The sequence below is a fragment of the Adelges cooleyi genome, unplaced genomic scaffold (genome assembly GCF_023614345.1).
Source record: "Adelges cooleyi isolate 19-005CV unplaced genomic scaffold, UGA_ACOO_1.1 ACOO_flye_CR_arks_rails_tigmint_CR_PRNA_30, whole genome shotgun sequence".
NCBI classification, from domain to species: domain Eukaryota; kingdom Metazoa; phylum Arthropoda; class Insecta; order Hemiptera; family Adelgidae; genus Adelges; species Adelges cooleyi.
This window is the reverse complement of record NW_026095971.1, coordinates 23,632,719-23,651,870: the sequence shown is the minus strand read 5'-3', so window position 1 is coordinate 23,651,870 and position 19,152 is coordinate 23,632,719. Positions and strand designations below refer to the sequence as shown.

The following is a 19,152-nucleotide window of genomic DNA, read 5'->3' as shown; positions in this document are numbered from 1 at the left end:
ACTGTATTTATTATAATATCTGAAATTTTAAATGTCATTTATATTCTTGAGCTTTATGGGTAAAGAACCGTTTGTGGATTTTTTCAATACTGTATTCTACATTATACATTTTTAAGTACATAAAAAATAATCACCGAAAAAGTAAAGTTGTATTTTTTTATCTATTTATTCTAACTATTTACTTATGCTTCTAAACTCGTTCCTTATAATATGTCTAACTTTATTGAATGACCTTATTAAATACATGCATTTTTAAATCTGAAATTGATAAAATCACATTCAAATAAACGCTTCGGTGCAAATCAGTATTTAGTATTTTCCAACCAGTGCAGTCCAAACCAAGTACAGTGCAAACCTGTAAGAAAGTATGAAATTGAGGTGCTGTATTTACAAATAAGCATCAAAGCGTTTATTTGAAAGTGATTTTATATGAGAGTACTAGTACAGTAGAGTATAGTCATAATGGAATCTAAGTATAGAAAGGACGGAGAGGTTACAGTTCTTCAGGAATTATTATAAATTAAAGCGATGAAAGTGAATAAAATCATTTTCGAATAAACGCTTTGATGCTTATTTTTAAATACAGCACCTCAATTTAATATTTTCCAACTTAGCTGGCAAAAATTCCATACATATTTGGAAGTAATTTGACTATTTTTAAAAATGCAAAGAGCGTTGTAATTTTTAAGAAGAAAATGCAAATTTTTCAAAATTTGAAATATTTCATAAGAAACAGGAAATTGGATTTAAAACTACGGTTTTTTTTTATATAAAGAAAATATTTAAAACATAATGTTTTTACATTTTGTTGAATGCCCGTCGGTTTTTAAAATAATACAAAAAATAATAATTCGGGGAATATAAACATAATAAAAAAAAAAATTAGAAATTAAATGAAACCAAATTCGGTTAAGAAAATAACACTGCTAGGTGTTGCATTAGTCATGTAACATTCGACATCATGCGAAACACCTGAGTATACATGAGTATTTTGCGCTACATTGGTGTGCCTAAGCACAAATGAAATTTGATATTCATACCGAGTTTTAGTTACAAGTTTGAAAATTATATAAAAAAAACCAGCCGTGGGCGAGTGACAGGGTACAAAGTAATTCCCGGGCGGTCACAGGTTCCAAGGGGGCCTGGCTATGCCATTTATATAATTGAATATATAGATAAGCAGAAATTAGCAAAATACTTAAAAATATGTTAAGTATGTGTTTATGATATTTTCCACGTTCAAAGAAAACCTGTTATTTTCTGTTTGGTTCTCGTTTAATTTACTTCAATCATTATGATCTTTTTAAACTATTACAGCAGGCAAGTTTTGACATACATTTAAGTCGTTTAATAGTACAAATAAATGAAAAAGGTTCGACCGGGCTTTGTAACAATTACAGTGATATTTTTTCATATGAAACAAAACAATAGTCGTACCATAGTAGCTATAATATATTATAATGCAACTAAAAGGAATTACAAATTTCAAATTAAATAAGAAAATAATATTAATTTGAACGTAATGTATGTACTCGACAAATCGCAAAAAACCAAAAAAAAGTGAACCACTTGTGTAAATAAATCAACATAATATCTACAATGTGAAAAATATATGCATTGTAAATTTTCGGTCGAAGTAATAGCCCATCAATTCGTCGCAAGTAGTACATTTAGTTTTAAAAGCTGAACAAGTCCAAGAACCTCTTACGAACTCCACAATAATTTTAGTAAGTATTTCTATTGAACTCTAAACATTTTTATTACGCTAAAACTAAAAAGGCACGAGCCTAATGAGTCAAAAGTTATAGTTTGAAAAAACAGGATTTTATATTGCTAGTTATATTTTTATCGATTCTTAACCATCGTTTTACACAAACCAAATTTTGGAGAAAATTCTATAATATATTTTGGATTTTTTTTGTTGTTGGGCTTGAAGTGTATCAAATGACGTATAGCGAAAAAAACAGTTTTTAAAACAGTTTTTATAGTATCTCACTTATGTATACAACCAAGGTTAGAAAAAAAAAAAATATTTTGTCCGCCCCAAGTCAAAGAAGCGATTATTCAGCAAAACCATTAGATTTTCCATTAGAATTCTAAAAACTTCAACAGCACAGAGATGAAAAAAAAAATTTCTAGGAACTAAACTTATATACGTGTATAATTTTATTTACATTTTTTTTATTAATCGCCAAAAACAAAATTAAAAATAAGTTTCCTTTTAACGTTAAAATTTGGAAAACGTCTATTTTCTTGTTTGATTTGTTAAAAAGCACTTATAATTTACTGTTCGTTTGATATTTTTACACACAATATAAATCTAATATATATATATTTATAACAAATGTTTTCATCATCCGTGTTTTTCGTTTAGGTGTTTGTCGTTTAAATAAATTGGTCTACAACTAGCGAAGAAAAAGTCAATTTAAAAAAAAAACTTGTTATTTACTTTAAAAATCAGGCCGAGATTAAGAAAAAACGTTATGAATTTTGAATAATTTTGGAAATACCTTTTTTTACTTTCACTTAATTTTTATGGTAAATGTTACATTTGTATTGTTTTAATAATGTTTGCTACACTGTAGACTAGTTTATTTTACATCAAATGAAAAAAAAATTATTATTAAACAGCAATTATTGAGAAAATAACAAAACATATGACTCGAATTATAGAAATTTGCAAATAATGATTTCTATACTTATAAAAACGTGGCTGCTTTCTAGACGAAAGGAATGCTTATTGTTTTCACAAAAAATATTTTTAATTCTCAATGAGGTGTAGGAAACGTTTATTTTCCTGTTTTTACTTACAAAGAAGTACTTGTAATGTGTTTGTTTTATATCTGTATTCAAATTAAAAATCTAATATAAATATACTGTGTATATAAAAAAATGTATTCATCATCTGTGTTTTTTAACACGCTTATATTAGCTTCACTTGTATGTATGTTTGTATGTTTGTATGTAACTATGTAACTAAAAGAGATAGGCAACCGAACGTACATGCGTGTATTCATTGTTGTTTACCTGAAGTTTTCAAGTAATAGAGACACGTATGTACTAGAATTAAAAAACACGATTTTAAAGCACATCGAACTAAAAAGTGGAAAATAAATATAGTTTAAAAAAACTAAAAAACACGCTTAAATAGTAAAATAAACTAAAAAGTAGAAAATAATTTTCAATATAGAAATCAATTAATAAAAAATAAATAGTATTATTGTGAAAAAAGCGTGGAGTGCTACATATATCAGTTCTTGAAAAGCGCCCCACACGTTTTTCACAATAATACTATTTATTTTTTATTAATTGATTTGTTCATCGTTAAACAAAATTAGATTATAATGAAAAAAAAGTCAACTATTATTCACTTTAAAAATTAAATCAAAATGAAGAAAAAATAGTCAAAAAATTTCTTTATTTACTACAAATTAGTGTACTACTTGAGAAGATATTTCAATACTTTTTATAATGGTAATAACATTCTAAGGATATTTTTTAAAAGCGGATTTGACATCCTTTCTAAAAATATATTATCATCTTTCCACTATAAACTGATAAATAGTCCCGTTTTAAATCCATTATGGGTTGATAGGTTGGCTAAGAAGCATTATGCGTTATCAAGTTTAGACGTTTGAAAAGAGTACAATATGACTTCATAACTGTAATAACAACATTAAGTAAATCATTTTTTCTGTTTTCTATTTTAAATAGTGCAAACTAACTTGTGTACAATGCAATTTAAATAATTAACAGAGACTTATTTTTGTCTATTTTCAATGGGGAATAACACCAATTTTGGGTAGCAAGGTACCCTTCAAGATAGATTTGTAAATCATTTAGCGGTTTAGGAGATATTGTGGGTCTAGTAAAAAAATGTTTATATATATGCGAGTATTATTTATCATATTAAAATTGCCTCGCGAAACCGAAACCTTCTCATCTCTGAAACGGAGACAACTGTGACTAATATAAAATGAATTTTTGTTTATTGTTATTCGCAGATAAAAATGAAACTCTTCTTTTTATTGATATGTTTTTTCTTCGTGGATGTTTTGGCAGACGAAGATTTAGGTAATTATTTTATTTTCATAGTAATCAACTTAAAGTACAAGAAATTAAAAAAAAAAAAATCAATGTTTCACTTTATTATAGATAATTATATGAGTTATTTTTACCTTTCAAGTCAGTAACATTTTTTTTTATATATATAAATGTTTTTATAACATTTTAAAATTCACCGTTTTCATAAATATTTTTTTACATATGTATCATAGCTACTAGCATCAAACGTGCTTATTCTATGAATAATGTAACTATAGGGGATCGATCTGGATTAAGTGAGATATTATATTTAAAATAGTATACTATTATATATATAGAAGCTTTATTATATGTACCTAATTTTCAAGTTATGAGTAAATAAAAAATTACAGTTTTTATCATGAGTTAAGATCAGTGCACGTATGTACATATGTAGAACAGAACAATATAAAATATACATTAGCAATTTCTAACAATTTAATCTAGGGAGAAGCGTTAAATTAAATGGCTACTGCTCAAAGTTGGGTTTTATATTATTCTAAACATTTGTTTGGTACCAAATTGATTAAATTTTAATATTGATGTATAGTGAAAATCTTCATTTGTTTATTCTAGATGGATTGGAGCTTGTAATTGAGGCAATGGTTGATGATACAAATAATGCCCTTGAATACGCGGAATTCTGTAATCATAATTAAAATACTAATACAAAATATCAAGATATGAGTTGAAATTTGTTTTTGAAAATAATATAAAAATGCATTGCACGTTTATCTTTATGCAATTAATAAGTTTGTAAAAAAATGCAGTTGTTAGCTCAATCAACGTCGTCTGATTAGTATGATTTATTCTCATCGCCTAAACTGCATCAACTTTATAAGAATTCCCTAGTCTATATAATATGTTTTTTTCTAATTTGACCTTATTGTCTTCTAATTTATAATTTACGGAATGTCAATTTCAGGCAAAATTAATTTTTTGATCGCTATACCGGGTAAGAGTTTTTGTTGAATTTTATGAAAATATTTCCAATATTTAATTCCTATTGAATTTTCCAAAGTGACTGTCATTGAATTGAACATACAGTGGAGCATGTGTCTTCAAAGTTACTTGTACACATGTTTTTCCTACCATGGAATTCGTCTTCCTGTTCATAAAATAATAGAAAATTAAATGCAATATCATTAATTTATGTGTTGTTAATTTCAGAACAAACGGAAATTCTCCCCAGAATAGCGGGTAATAATATTCATTGCACTTTATAGAAAAGTTTTCACGCAGTGGTTTGATATTCTTTATACACACAAGATTTTTGTTTTAATTTCAGAACTTTCATTTCTTCCCCCATTGTTAAGTAAATACGCCTTTTTATATTTCAAATTCATTATACTTACTGCATATATCTTATTAATATTTTAATCATATGTACTTATTGACAAATACCAATATGACATATCGTTTTCAATCATAAAAATATGTAGGTACAATAAAATGTATTATGTTTTAAATTTTAGAAGCCAATTATTTTTTACGAATGATGATACAACTCATGGACCGTTTACTAGGTAAATACTAAATTAAAGAACACAGAGTTACATATTTTTGTAGTTTTGAACAAAAACTAGTTTTTTAACTAAAAATATAATTTGAACCGTTTATTTAAACATAAGGTATAAGATATAAATTAACATTTGTACAATAATGTTGTTCCTTAACTAATATTGATCTAATTAGACCTCAGTTATATAGTGAATTTTATGTATAAAATATATTTACCTGGTTTTATTTAATGTTTAATGGTTTGATATATTCGTTACAGGAATTAGAATGGATGGATATAAAAAAGACCTAAGTAATTACGATTTATTGATAGTAAATAGCCTAAAAAGCTTGTTTCAAAGTTGATATTAGTTTTGTTTTATAAATCTAATAATTTATGTCAAATAGTTATTTCAATAAAAATAAACTGTTTGTTGAGAAGAGAGAAAAAGGACTTAATGTGTAATAAATTCTTTGGGATTTCAAGTATAGAAAGAATACATTTGTTGAGTTTTAACACTAATAAGTGGTTGTACAAAAAGTTAGTTATATCACAATTCTTTAAAATGTAATGTAATAATTATGTATAAAGAGCGACTGAAATACTATTTATTATTATTTCTTTGCAACACGGTCATTTAATCATTATTTTCATAGATATGGAAACATTGAAATCTTATGCAGACTATAGGAGAACATTTGTTGTTCCTGCTTTAAAAAATCGAATTCAAAGTCGTTTATTAGGTAAATATTTATTTAGAGTTGTATGGTTTTGGAACGCTATCAATATATTTATATATTATAGAGGGTGATTTTTTAAACATGAGTCACTCAATATCTCATAGGGTTTGAAACAAAATTAAAATATTTTTTTTCTTATTGTTTTTATCCCCCTCCCAACTTAGTTTTTTTGATACCAACTTTTGAAACCTAAATGGTAACTTTTTTGACTGGTCGGTAACCAGTTTCGGATGACTATTTATGAAGTTATTGAAGTTTCAAGTTTAGGGCAGGAGGAAAGGTCGAGTGTAGTACTATTTTTATCTGCGCTCATTTCCCAACTGCACTTACCCCCTAATCCTAACTTTAAAACACATTTAACTTTAAAAATAGTTATCCGAAACCGGTTACCGACCAGTCAAAGTTGTAAGTACATTATTCTCAATTCGAATAGTTCATAAAATATATATGTTACCATTTAAGTTTCAAAAGTTGCTATTAAAAAAACTAAGTTGGGAGGGGGTAAAAACAAAACAAATTGTGGATAATTGAGATCTTATTGTATAAAAATAATTAAAAAAAAATATTTTAATATCTTATTAAACCCTATGAGATATTGAGTGGCTCATGATTAAAAAACAACCTGTATATATGTTTATATTTTTTTAAATTATTTAACATAACAAGGATACAACCTATTTACATTTTTAACAATTAACCAAAAAAACCAAATTAAGAAAATTACAAATAAATTATAACTCCTGACACGTAGGTACTTTCATGTAATACAAACAACAAAAACCTAATAGTTAAAAAGTGCAAATTTCCAGACCTCCTTCCCAAAAAAAGTCATCATATCAAACTAGTGATATCGACATTGTGGCCAAGTCTACTACTTCTTTACTTCATAACCTCACTTCATTCATACATTCATGGTAACACTCCTCTTTTTTTTGGACTGCTTAACACTTGGCCAGTTTCTAAATAAATATGACCTTTCCAAATGAGGTATAAAATAGACGACCACAATGTAGATGCCACTAATTTGATTGGCTGACTTTTATAGGAGGTGATCTGAACCTTTTTTATTTTCTTTTGAGTTATATTCTTTCTATCACGTTTCAAATTCTCCGGTTTTGAAACGCTTACTATTAAAGGCTCAATTTTTTACAGTATCCCAAGCTACATGAGCTTAATCTATGTTTCAAATTGCAAACGCTTATCTTAATAGGAAACAGAAATATGTGGGTTAGAAAAGCTGGGTGAATTAGTTCTTGTAAAGATACCCTGGCATAGCTGGAACTTGGCCTGGCGCACTGCCGTTCGCTCAGCTGTACAATGCGGATACCATGCTTATTGTATTATTTTTTAATGACTTCCTATTTGCAAATAAAATAGTTGTGTCCTGCACCATAAAGAAATGTAGTAACTAGTAATCTAATATTAGCAAATTAAAGAAGTTTTCAAATTTTTTAGATGGATCTGTGGAGCATGTAGATGATGAAGCCTCTTTATTAGCTAATTGCCGTTTGTTAGGGTTATACTTGAGTACACAATCTCCAGAATCATTTATAGTAGGAGTTAAGATTGACTTAACTGACTTTACATGTACGTTTACGGACAAAAATGATGCCGAAAGGAGATACAGAAAAATTGATAACGTATGGTCCGAAATAAGCATGGAAAACCAAGTCATAAAATCACTTGAGCAACAGTTACGGTTTGGATATCCACAAGGTCGACCCATATCCTAACCTAATGTTAGAAAAAAACTGGCATTTATATTCTGTTCAATCCATTTTATATTATAATTTATCTTATCATTATTACTTTATTTATTATAATATCTGAAATTTGAAATATTATTTATATTCTTAAGCCGATGGGTAAAGAACCGTTTGTGGATTTTTTTCAATAACGTATTCCACATTATACATTTTTAAGTACATATTATTGTATGTCGATTTCTGTTTTACGTCATGTCTACAAATAAAATAAATAATCACCGAAAAAGTTAAGTTTTATCTGTTCCAACTATTTACTTATGCTTCTAAATCCTTTCCTTATATGTCTACCTTTATTAAAGACTGTGAAAATTTGGGTAGCAGGTTCATCATTTATATTTCATATAGATATTTCAACTCAATGGTTATTATATAGCCGTAGTTCTAGCCGTTGGACTCTCCCACCGAGAAACGTCACTGACTGTTTTTTGTCTCAAAACATTGGCTTATTTTTTTTTACTTATAGATTTTAAATATCTAAATTAATCTTTTATTTAAAAAAAAAAAAATAATAATAATAACAATAGTAATTTCCATATTGTTGATGTGATTTGTTTTAATTATTTTGTATAATTAAAAGTAGATTTCACACACTATGACTTTGAAAAATTATGTCTTAATACTGTATCACATGAATTTTTCACTTTTACATTATTAGTCGACAATTCGGCTTCTTGAATCTAGCCCAAGGTCTTGTAACATTGCGTTCGATATAAAGTCACTTTCGAAAAAACGCTTCGATGCAAATCAGTAGTTAGTATTTTCAAGACAGTACAGACCAAACCAAGCACAGTGTAAACCAGCAAAGTAAGAAAGTATTAAATTGAGGTGCTGTATTTACATATAAACATCGAAGCGTTTATTTGAAATTTATTTAAGATTCTTAAGATTTTAGGTGTTTCTGTTAAAATATACAAAATCTGCAAAACACAGTTTTCCGGTATTTTAAGAAAAACTGCAGTGCCGAATTTTTTCTTCGTTTAATACATATGAGTTCTAACTACTGACAAATTTTAAAGGTCTTAAAATTACGGCTAGAAAAAAAAAACTTGTACCCCCCCTAGAGGGGGGGGTGGGAAATGGGAATTTGAAACAACAGACGTACGTGGGCATACTAAATAAATATTTTTTATAAACTTCAACTCGATCCGACTTTTGACATTTTTATGTCTTTGCTATAGTACACACATGGAAAATCGATACCGACACCGACACCTCTTATCATAACGAAAAATAACAGCTGATTTATCTGATAAGAGAAGGAGTTAGGGGGTGAGACATAGGGGATAGAGATAGGGGTAAGAGATGAGGGTTGGGTTTGGGGGTGGGGGCACATATGTTGTATTCACAACGTTCAAAATAGAAATGAATAATAAAATCAATAATTTAAGGGGCCAAATTCTCTATGAATTGTTATGGGCCAGACATTATGAAAACACTAAAATATTAGCCAGAAACTTGATATGTTTACTAGCCACCTTAGATACATAAAAATGTATACCGTGGTGTTGCGGACTCGTACGTAAGTTGTTAAAATGTAATATATAATACCTATGTGAAAACCTTTAATATAGCCTTGCAAACATTTCTCTTATCTCTCTTATCTTTGCTAAAAACCTTAGCGCGGCTACCCGTTACCACCACGAGAGCCGTTATGTCTTTGCTATGGCACACAACCGGAAAAATTGTTCTCGAAATTATAGCCAGTAAAAGTTCTAACTTAAAAACTCGTTTTAACTGTGAAGATGTATACTTTTTCAACTTTTACCTCCCTCCACCAAAAGTACCGTCTAAAGTAGATGAAATTTTTGATTTATAGAGTTGCTACTCGAAGGAATTGGTCCAGTGTTAAAAAAGTTACAGTGTTTACAGACACAAAAAAATACACATTAGAGTAAAACCAATACCTTCGCTTCTCTGCATCGAAGCTAAAACCAGCCGATAATTGGTTTGGTCCATCAAAATCCCGATTTTACCGAAAAATATGAGGAATCCAAAGTCAAGTAAAGCTTAAGTGTTTTGTATATAACATCTTGGGTACAACTCGTACGCAACCACGGAAGATATGTTTTGTCCACGGGAGGATATAAGGATATGTTGACTGATCAGCAAGTGGACCACCCCCATGCCCAACCCCATTCCCATCCCCATCCATAAGACACATCTCTAATCTCTTATGTCTTATCCTTCATCTATCTTATCTTATCTTATTTATTATCAGTTACCAGTTATTTTAGCGTAACCAAAAACCCTCACGAAAAATGTCAACTATTTTTTTTTCCGACTGTGTGCCAAAGTAAACTAATAAAATGTCGAAACAACGATGCTCTAAATATTTTAAATAACAGCCAAATTAGTACTAAATTTGTATGGAATTTTTGCTTTTAGACATAGTAGTACTTATAAATGCCACTTAGAAGTATCTAGCAATTATTTTTTATACGTGTTCATATACTATTTGTAAGTACGGCAGTTTTTTATTCTTAACAATTTCAACTTGAGTCGTTCAATTTTAAAGCGCTATATATATTGTGAAACACTTGTATACACCAAAAAACGCCCAAACAATGTATATATTTTCAACTTTAATAATTCATACAGACCAATGCCCCCTCCGCTCCTCACCCTATCACACCCCGTCACCAGTATGCTTCTTAGTGATGTATGTACACGATAAATCGCAAAAAAAAAAAAATAAGTGAAGCAGTTGTGTTAATAAACCTACATAATATCTACACTGTAAAAAATATATGCCTTGAAATTTTTCGGTCGAAGTGATAGCCCATCTATAAGTCGCAAGTAGTACATTTAGTTTCAAAAGCTGAACAGGTCGATTGTTGTCTAAGAACCTCTTACGAACTCTACAATAATTAAGGTAAGTATTTCTATTAAATTTCAAACATAGTAATTACACTAAAATTAAAAAGGCATGAGCCTAATGAGTCAAAAGTTATAAAGTAAAAAAACAGTTATAAGGATTTTTTATTGATTCTTAATTATAGTTTTACACAATCCACATTTTGGAGATAACCTTATAATAGATTTTGGGTTTTTCCGTTATTTGCCTGGATGTGTAGTGTAAAAAAGCAGTTTTTAAAATCGTTTTCATAATATCTCACTAAAGTAGACTTTGCGTATACAACCAAGGTTAAAAAAATATATATATATATTTTGTCCGCCACAAGTTAAAGAAGCAATATTCAGCAAAACCATTTAGATTTTAATCATAACTGAAAATTGTCAACAGTACAAAGATGGAAAAAATAGCTTTGTATTGAACTTAATTCATATACGTGTACAGTTTTATTTTCAAAATTTGTTTTTTAATCGCTAAAAATTAAATTTCAAAGTTAAAAAAATGCAATAATAAGTTTCTTTTTTCCTTACTGTAATGTTTAAAAAATTACAAATAATGATTTCTATATTTATAAGAACTTGGCTACCGTCTAGAAAAAATGCCTATATTTTACACAAAAAAAAAGTTAGAACGCTAATATAACATAAAAAAAAATAAAACCCTCTTCTTAAAACTTGTTGTTTTTTTTAAATAAAATAAACACTTTTAGGTTTAACCATTCGTCAGTAGACAAATTTATTTTTCAGTCATCTTCATCACTTTTCAAGTCTTTGGTAACATAAATATATATCGGTACATGAATAATGTGTTGGGGTTTGAATACCTGTTTATCGATATCACTCAGTTCAAAACCCAATAACAGTAAAACATGTATTTATTTATCAACCGAAACGGTTTTTAATCATAAAGGAATATAGAAAGAAGGATTTCATGGAAAGACAATTTGATCTAGTTTGATAACTATTAGTATCACACAAAATCTTATCACGTGGGGTTTAATAAACCCAACACACTAACGAAGGGATAACCTAAAATCTAAATTTCACCAAATCCTCGAATATATCGTAGTGTTTTTTTATTAAAGAAAAACAGGGCATTTTAAAAAGTGTAAATTGAATAATTATTTTGAATCCACAGTTTCAAAACGAATCGTTTGTTTGAAAACGGTTAACCACTTTTAAATGAAATTATATACTTCTAAACATCTTTGACATTCCCGTCCCTAATATGCTTTGACATCAATGTGCCTCGACTTCAATTGATAATAATTTATCTATAAAATAAAATATATTACAATTTTGATAAATAAATTTGTATAAATTACAGACATGGTATACATAAAAATCACAAATTTTATCTAGTCGGTACTTGGGGTGTACAATTTTTTTTGGTTTTTTGGGTTTTTAGCCATAGTTCTAAGACCTTAAGTTGAAATTACAAACACGGGTAGGATCTATGAAAAGGTTTTTTAGTTGCATTTTGTTTTGTACATTGTCAATCTAGTAAAATAGAAGTATAATATAGCTATGAAAGAACATAATCTATGAAGTATAAATAGTTAGTGTGAGATTACTCTAATGGAAGTATATAATATTATAATAATATTTATTATACTTACTACATAAATATTATTTTTATTGAGAATAAACGATTATAATTTAAACTATCGAGTACATACGATTGAAACACTTGAATCATCGACCATGCCAACTAAATAGGGTGAAATATTATCAATTTTGGCTAAATAAAGTACCATTTAAGTTAGTTATTTACTCTGCTGTACAAAAAAATCAGTTAGCGGTCTAAGAGAAACTGTGAGTGTGGTAAAACATATTTTTTATACATGATTATTTTTATCATATTAAAATTGCCTCGCAAAATCGTAAATTGTTCATCTCTGAACCGGAGGAAACTGTGAATAATATAAAATGTATTTTTCCTTATTATTATTCACAGATAAAAATGAAACTCTTCTTTCTATTACTATCATTTTTCTTCGTGAACGTTTTGGCAGATTATACAGGTAGTTATTTTATTTTCACAGTTATCAACTGTAGTAAAAGTACTTAAAATTAAAAAAAAAAATCAATATTTCACTTTATTACAGGAATTTTTTTGGAATTGTTTTATCATACAAGTCAGTAACATTTTTATTTTATGTATAAATGTTTTTTAATCTTATAAATTTCCACTGTATTAATAAATATGTATCACAGCTATTAGCATCGAACGTGCTTATGTTATGAATAATTTAACTATAGGAGATCGATCTGGATTAAGTAAGATGTTATATTTAAAATAGTATACTAAAATATATAGAAGCTTTATTATATGTACCTAATTTTCAAGTTAATAGTAAATTAAAAATTACAGTTATTATCAATAGTTATGATCAATGCACCAACTATGTAGAACAGAACAATATAATATATACATTAGAAATTTCTAATAATTTAATATAGGGAGAAGCGTTAAGTTAAATGGCTACTGCTCAAAGCCGGGTTTATTATTATTCTAAACATTTGTATGGTACCAAATTGGCTTAATTTTAATATTGTAGTATAGCAAAAATCTTCATTTGTTTATTCTAGATGGATTGGAGCATGTAATTGAGACAATGGCTGATGATGTCAATAATGCCCTTGAATACGGGCAATTCCGTAATCATAATTAAAATAATAATAAAAAACATCAAGATATGAGTAGAAATTTTAAATTTTAAAATATTATAAAAAATGCATTGCTAGCTTATCTTTATGCAATTAATAAGTTTGTAAAAAACTGCAGATTTTAGCTCTATCAACGTCGTCTGATTAATATGTTTTATTCTCATGACCTAAACTACATCAACTCAGCCATTAGACTTCATAATAATTCCCTAGTCTATATAATATGGTTTTTTTCTACTTTGATTTTCGTCTTTTAATTTAAAATTTATGTATAATGTCAATTTCAGGCAAAATCAATTTTTTGATCGCTGTACCGGGTAAGAGTATTTGTTGAATTTTATGATAATATTTACAATATTTCTTTCCTATTGAATTTTTCACAAAGACATTCATTGTATTGAATTTACAGAGGAGCACATTTCTTCTGAGTTTTTAATACACGTGTTTTTCCTACCTTGAAATTCGTCTTCCTGTTTATATTGATTAGAAAATTAAATGCAATATCATTAATTTATGTGTTGTTAATTTCAGAACAATTGGAAATTATTTCCAGAATTGAAGGTAAAAATTTTCTTAGACTTTTATGGAAGTGTTTACACGCAGTTGTTTGAATTCTTTATATACACAAGATTTTTGATTTAATTTTAACTGTTCAATTTTTTCTCCCATTGGAAAGAAAAAACTCCTTTTTATATTTCAAATTGTTTATACTTATTGCATATTTATTACTTATAAATACTTCAATCATATGTTCCTATTGACAAATACCAATATCACATATCGGTTTCAATCATAAAAAACATGTAATTACAATAAAATGAATTTTGTTTTAAATTTTAGTAGCCGTTTGGTATTTACGAGGGATGAAAGAACTCATACACCGTTTACTAAGTAAATATTAAATAAAAAAAGTTAGAGTTACATATTTTTGTAGTTTTAAAGAATAACTGGATTTATAAATAAAAGTCATAAAGCTATATATGTTTTATGTTTAAGCTTTTAAGAATCATTTGAAATACAATTTTTTGCCTTAATTAATATTGGTTTAATTATACCTTAGTTATTAATTGAATGTTATGTATAAAATATATTAACCTGGTTTTATTAAATGCATAATGATTTGATATATTTGTTACAGGACTTAGAATGGGTGGATATAAAAAAGACCTAAGTAATTACGATTTTTTGATAGTCGTAAATAGCTTAAAAAGCTTGTTTTAAAGTTGATATTAGTTTCGTTTTATAAATCTAATAATTTATGTCAAATAGTTATTTCAACAAAAATAAACTTTTTGTTGAGAAGAGAGAGAGAAAAATTAATGTGTAATAAATTCTTTGGGATTTCAAGTATAGAAAGAATACATTTGTTGAATTTTAATACTAATAAGTGGTTGTACAAAAAGTTAGTTATATCACAATTCTTTAAAATGTAATGTAATAATTATGTGTTAAGAGTGACTAAAATATTATTTATAACTATTATTTCTTCGCAAAACGGTCATTTAATCATTTTTTTACTAGCTATGGAAACATTGAAACCTTATGCAGACCATAGGAGAGCATATATTGTTCCAGCTTTAAGAAATCTAATTGGACGTCGTTTATTAGGTAAATATTTATTTAGAGTTGTATGGTTTTGGAACGCTATCAATATATTTATATATTGATATGAGGGTGATTTTTTTATCATGAGCCACTCAATATCTCATAGGGTTTATTATAAAATTAAAATTTTTTTTTCATATTGTTTTTATCCCCCTCCCAACTTAGTTTTTTTGATACCAACTTTTGAAACCTAAATGGTAACTTATAAATTTAATTAACTTTTTAAATTGAGAAAAATGTATTAACATTTTTGACTGGTCGGTAACCAGTTTCGGATGACTATTTATGAAGTTATTGAAGATTCAAGTTTAGGGCAGGAGGAAAGGTCGAGTGTAGTACTATTTTTATCTGCGCTCATTTCCCAACTGCACTTACCCTCCCATCCTAACTTTAAAACACTTTTAACTTAAAAAATAGTTATCCGAAACCGGTTACCGACCAGACAAAGTTGTAAGTACATTATTCCCAATTCGAAAAGTTAATAAAATATATATGTTCATTCTTAAAGATCTTATTGTAGATTTCTTGTAGATCTTATTGTATAAAAACAATTAAAAAAAAATATTTTAATATCTTATTAAACCCTATGAGATATTGAGTGGCTCATGATTAAAAAATCAACCTGTATATATGTATATTTTTTTTAATTATTAACATAACAAGGATACAACCTATTTACATTTTTAACAATTAACCAAAAAAACCAAAATAACAAAATTACAAAAAAATTATAACTCCTGTCGCGAACTTTCATGTAATACAAACAACAAAAGCCTAATAGTTAAAAAGGACAAATTTCCAGACCTCTTTCCAAAAAAAAAGCAGCATAACAAAGTAGTGATATCAAAATTGTGGCTAAGACTACTATTTCTTTAGTTCATAACCTCTCTTTACTCCTACTTTCATGGGTAACACTTCTCTTTTCTTTGTATTGGTTAACACTTGACCAGTTTCTTAATGAAACATGACCTTTCCGAATGAGGTATAAAACAGACTTGGCCTCAATGTAGATGCCACTACTTTAATTGGCTGAATTTTTTGGGAGGTGATCTGAAATTGTTTTATTTTCTTCTGAGTTATCTCCTTCCTACCACCTACGTAACTCTTAGCTGAGTATATTTTATAATGATAATTTTAGATTTTCCCCTATAGTAACTATAAGACCTGCCTACGTGCTAAATTTCACGATTTTACCTATACGGGAAGCGTTTTATAATTTTGACGATGAGTGAGTCAGTAACAAAAATGAAAACTTTGAAATTCTCCGATTTTGAAACGCTTACTATTAAAGGCTCAATTTTTTACAGTATCCCAAGCTACATGAGCTTTATCTATGTTTCAAATTGCAAACGCTTATCTTAATAGGAAACAGAAATATGTGGGTTAGAAAAGCTGGGTGAATTAGTTCTTGTAAAGATACCCTGGCATAGCTGGAACTAGGCCTGGCGCACTGCCGTTCGCTCAGCTGTACAATGCGGATACCATGCTTATTGTATTATTTTTTAATGACTTCCTATTTGCAAATAAAATAGTTGTGTCCTGCACCATAAAGAAATGTAGTAACTAGTAAGCTAATATTAGCAAATTAAAAAAGTTTTCAAATTTTTTAGATGGATCTGTGCAGCATGTAGATGATGAAGCCTCTTTATTAGCTAATTGCCGTTTGTTAGGGTTATACTTGAGTACACAATCTCCAGAATCATTTATAGTAGGAGTTAAGATTGACTTAACTGACTTTACATGTACGTTTACGGACAAAAATGATGCCGAAAGGAGATACAGAAAAATTGATAACGTATGGTCCGAAATAAGCATGGAAAACCAAGTCATAAAATCACTTGAGCAACAGTTACGGTTTGGATATCCACAAGGTCGACCCATATCCTAACCTAATGTTAGAAAAAAACTGGCATCTACATTCTGTTCAATCCATTATATATTATAATTTATCTTATCATTATCACTTAATTTATTATAATATCTGAAATTTGAAATATTATTTATATTCTTAAGCTGATAGGTAAAGAACCGTTTGTGGATTTTTTCAAAAACGTATTCCACATTATACATTTTTAAGTACATATTATTGTATGTCGATTTCTGTTTTACGTCATATCTACAAATAAAATAAATAATCACCGAAAAAGTTAGGTTTTATCTGTTCCAACTATTTACTTATGCTTCTAAATCTTTTCCTTATATGTCTACCTTTATTAAATGACTGTGCGAATTTGGGAGGCAGGTTCATAATTTTTACTTCTAATAGATATTTCAACTTAATGGTTATTATATAGAGTATTGTTGTTATAGGTAACATAACCTAAATGGAGTTCTAATATTGGCGACTAAATAAAATTAAAATTATATTATCGAGTTGGGAAAAAAAATATTCTGGCTGGTCAACAACCAATGGTATTGGATTCGCTTAAATATGATTTAATTAAGAACAATGCAGGGTACACACATTAATTCAAATATTAACCAATTTACTGTTGTGTGTAAAAATAAAAACGTTGGAGCAACAGTTAAAAAATATCGATTTAGAACAAGAGACGATTAGTGAAAAAGAGTGTTGTACTGTAAATAGCATTAATAAAGACAATAAGATAAAAAATAAAACCAGTACAGTGGGGTCGGGGCATAATGAGGATGGGGAGGTCTCAGGTTTGGTTAGGTAAACGCTTCGATGCAAATCAGTAGTTAGTTATTTCAAGCCAGTACAATCCAAATCAAGCACAGTGTAAACCAGCAAAGTAAGAAAGTATTGAATTGAAGTGCTGTATTTACAAATAAGCATCATAGAATTTATATGAAAGAGATTTTATGTGAGAGGACTAGTACTGAGTAGAGTATAGTCATAATGGAATCAAAGCATAGAGAAGTCGGAGGGGTTACCGGTCTACAGAAATTATTATTATTAAAAGTGATTAAAGTGAATAAAATCACTTTAAAATAAACGCTTTGATGCTAATTTGTAAATACAGTACTTCAATTTAACACTTTCTTACTTTCCCGGTTTACACTGTGCTTAGTTTGGACTATATTGGCTTGAAAATACTAACTACTGATTTGCATCAAAGCAAATCGATCCACCGGACATCGGAAATCGTATAAAAAAAATTCAAGACTAAGCTGGCTTTTTTAAACATTATATTTAAATTCAAATACAGAATCCATTTGAGAGAATTCTAGCGAGGGACATTAACTCATAAGTCATAAATAATTTAGTGTAATATACTAGTGTAGTGTTTACTGCATTAGTTTCTGTTTCTTATGATATATTCTTTTTTTGAAGAATATCCCACATATATCTGTTATTACTTGTTTACATTGCTACAGGCGTTGTGAACTATTCTGTTAAAAACGTACAAAACAATTGAACGTTTGGTTTAATATAAAGAAAATTGCTAAAAATCTTAGCTTATGTGTGACCTTCAAGTTCGAAATTGAAAATTGTTTTATTCATTTTCCTAATATAGCTTATTCCAATATATATAATATATTGTAAGTACGTACACTGTATAGTGTACCATATAAAACGATGACCGAGTGTATTAAATAGAATGAGTGTATATATATTTTTTTTTAATTTAAGGCTTAAGGTTTTCAATCTTGGTTAATTGAACAAAAAGTAATTCTTTAATTTCTTACATCTATAAATGTAAGTTTATTTTTATAAATTTAGCCCAAAGCGTATACATTTAGATCTGATATTATATAATATTTTATTCGTGTGTACAACCCATAAGCATAGTCGTAGTGTAATATTGACATTTGTGAAATTTATAACAAATGGTGGCTTGAAAAGTAGTCAAATTACTTGTTTTTGTGGTCGCTGATTTCATATTTGATATCAGTTTTCAGTTTTCACCGGCCAAAAAAATCTTAGGTAAAAAAAAGAAAGTTAATTAAAATCTCAAATGGCAAAATAAAT

General features: G+C 28.1%; 1 protein-coding gene across 5 annotated transcripts; it reads left to right on the top strand.

Moving 5' to 3' along the window:
• The first annotated feature begins 1,634 nt into the window (after window positions 1-1,634).
• On the top strand, window positions 1,635-17,357 carry LOC126839128 (uncharacterized). Of its 5 annotated transcripts, none has more exons than XM_050574196.1 (12): window positions 1,635-1,727; window positions 4,005-4,074; window positions 4,156-4,185; window positions 4,278-4,340; window positions 4,660-4,728; window positions 5,009-5,038; window positions 5,254-5,283; window positions 5,372-5,398; window positions 5,559-5,609; window positions 5,864-5,896; window positions 6,241-6,327; window positions 16,829-17,357. In XM_050574196.1, the coding sequence occupies exons 2-12, from the start codon at window positions 4,011-4,013 to the stop codon at window positions 17,104-17,106; spliced, it is 762 nt and encodes a 253-aa protein (XP_050430153.1). In that variant the 5' UTR covers window positions 1,635-1,727; window positions 4,005-4,010; the 3' UTR covers window positions 17,107-17,357. The 5 variants fall into 5 exon arrangements, with proteins under 5 accessions (XP_050430153.1, XP_050430152.1, XP_050430155.1 ...); XM_050574195.1 differs by lacking the exon at window positions 16,829-17,357 and adding an exon at window positions 7,780-8,295; XM_050574198.1 differs by lacking the exons at window positions 5,559-5,609; window positions 16,829-17,357 and adding an exon at window positions 7,780-8,296.
• Window positions 17,358-19,152: the final 1,795 nt, after the last annotated feature.

Excerpts from the sequence above, each read along its gene's own strand:
- LOC126839128 (XM_050574196.1), top strand. The coding sequence starts at position 4,011 with ATGAAACTCTTCTTTTTATTGATATGTTTTTTCTTCGTGGATGTTTTG. Across the intron at positions 5,039-5,253 it reads TTTTTTGATCGCTATACCGG|AACAAACGGAAATTCTCCCC; the intron begins GTAAGAGTTTTT and ends TGTTAATTTCAG. Across the intron at positions 5,284-5,371 it reads AATTCTCCCCAGAATAGCGG|AACTTTCATTTCTTCCCCCA; the intron begins GTAATAATATTC and ends TTTTAATTTCAG.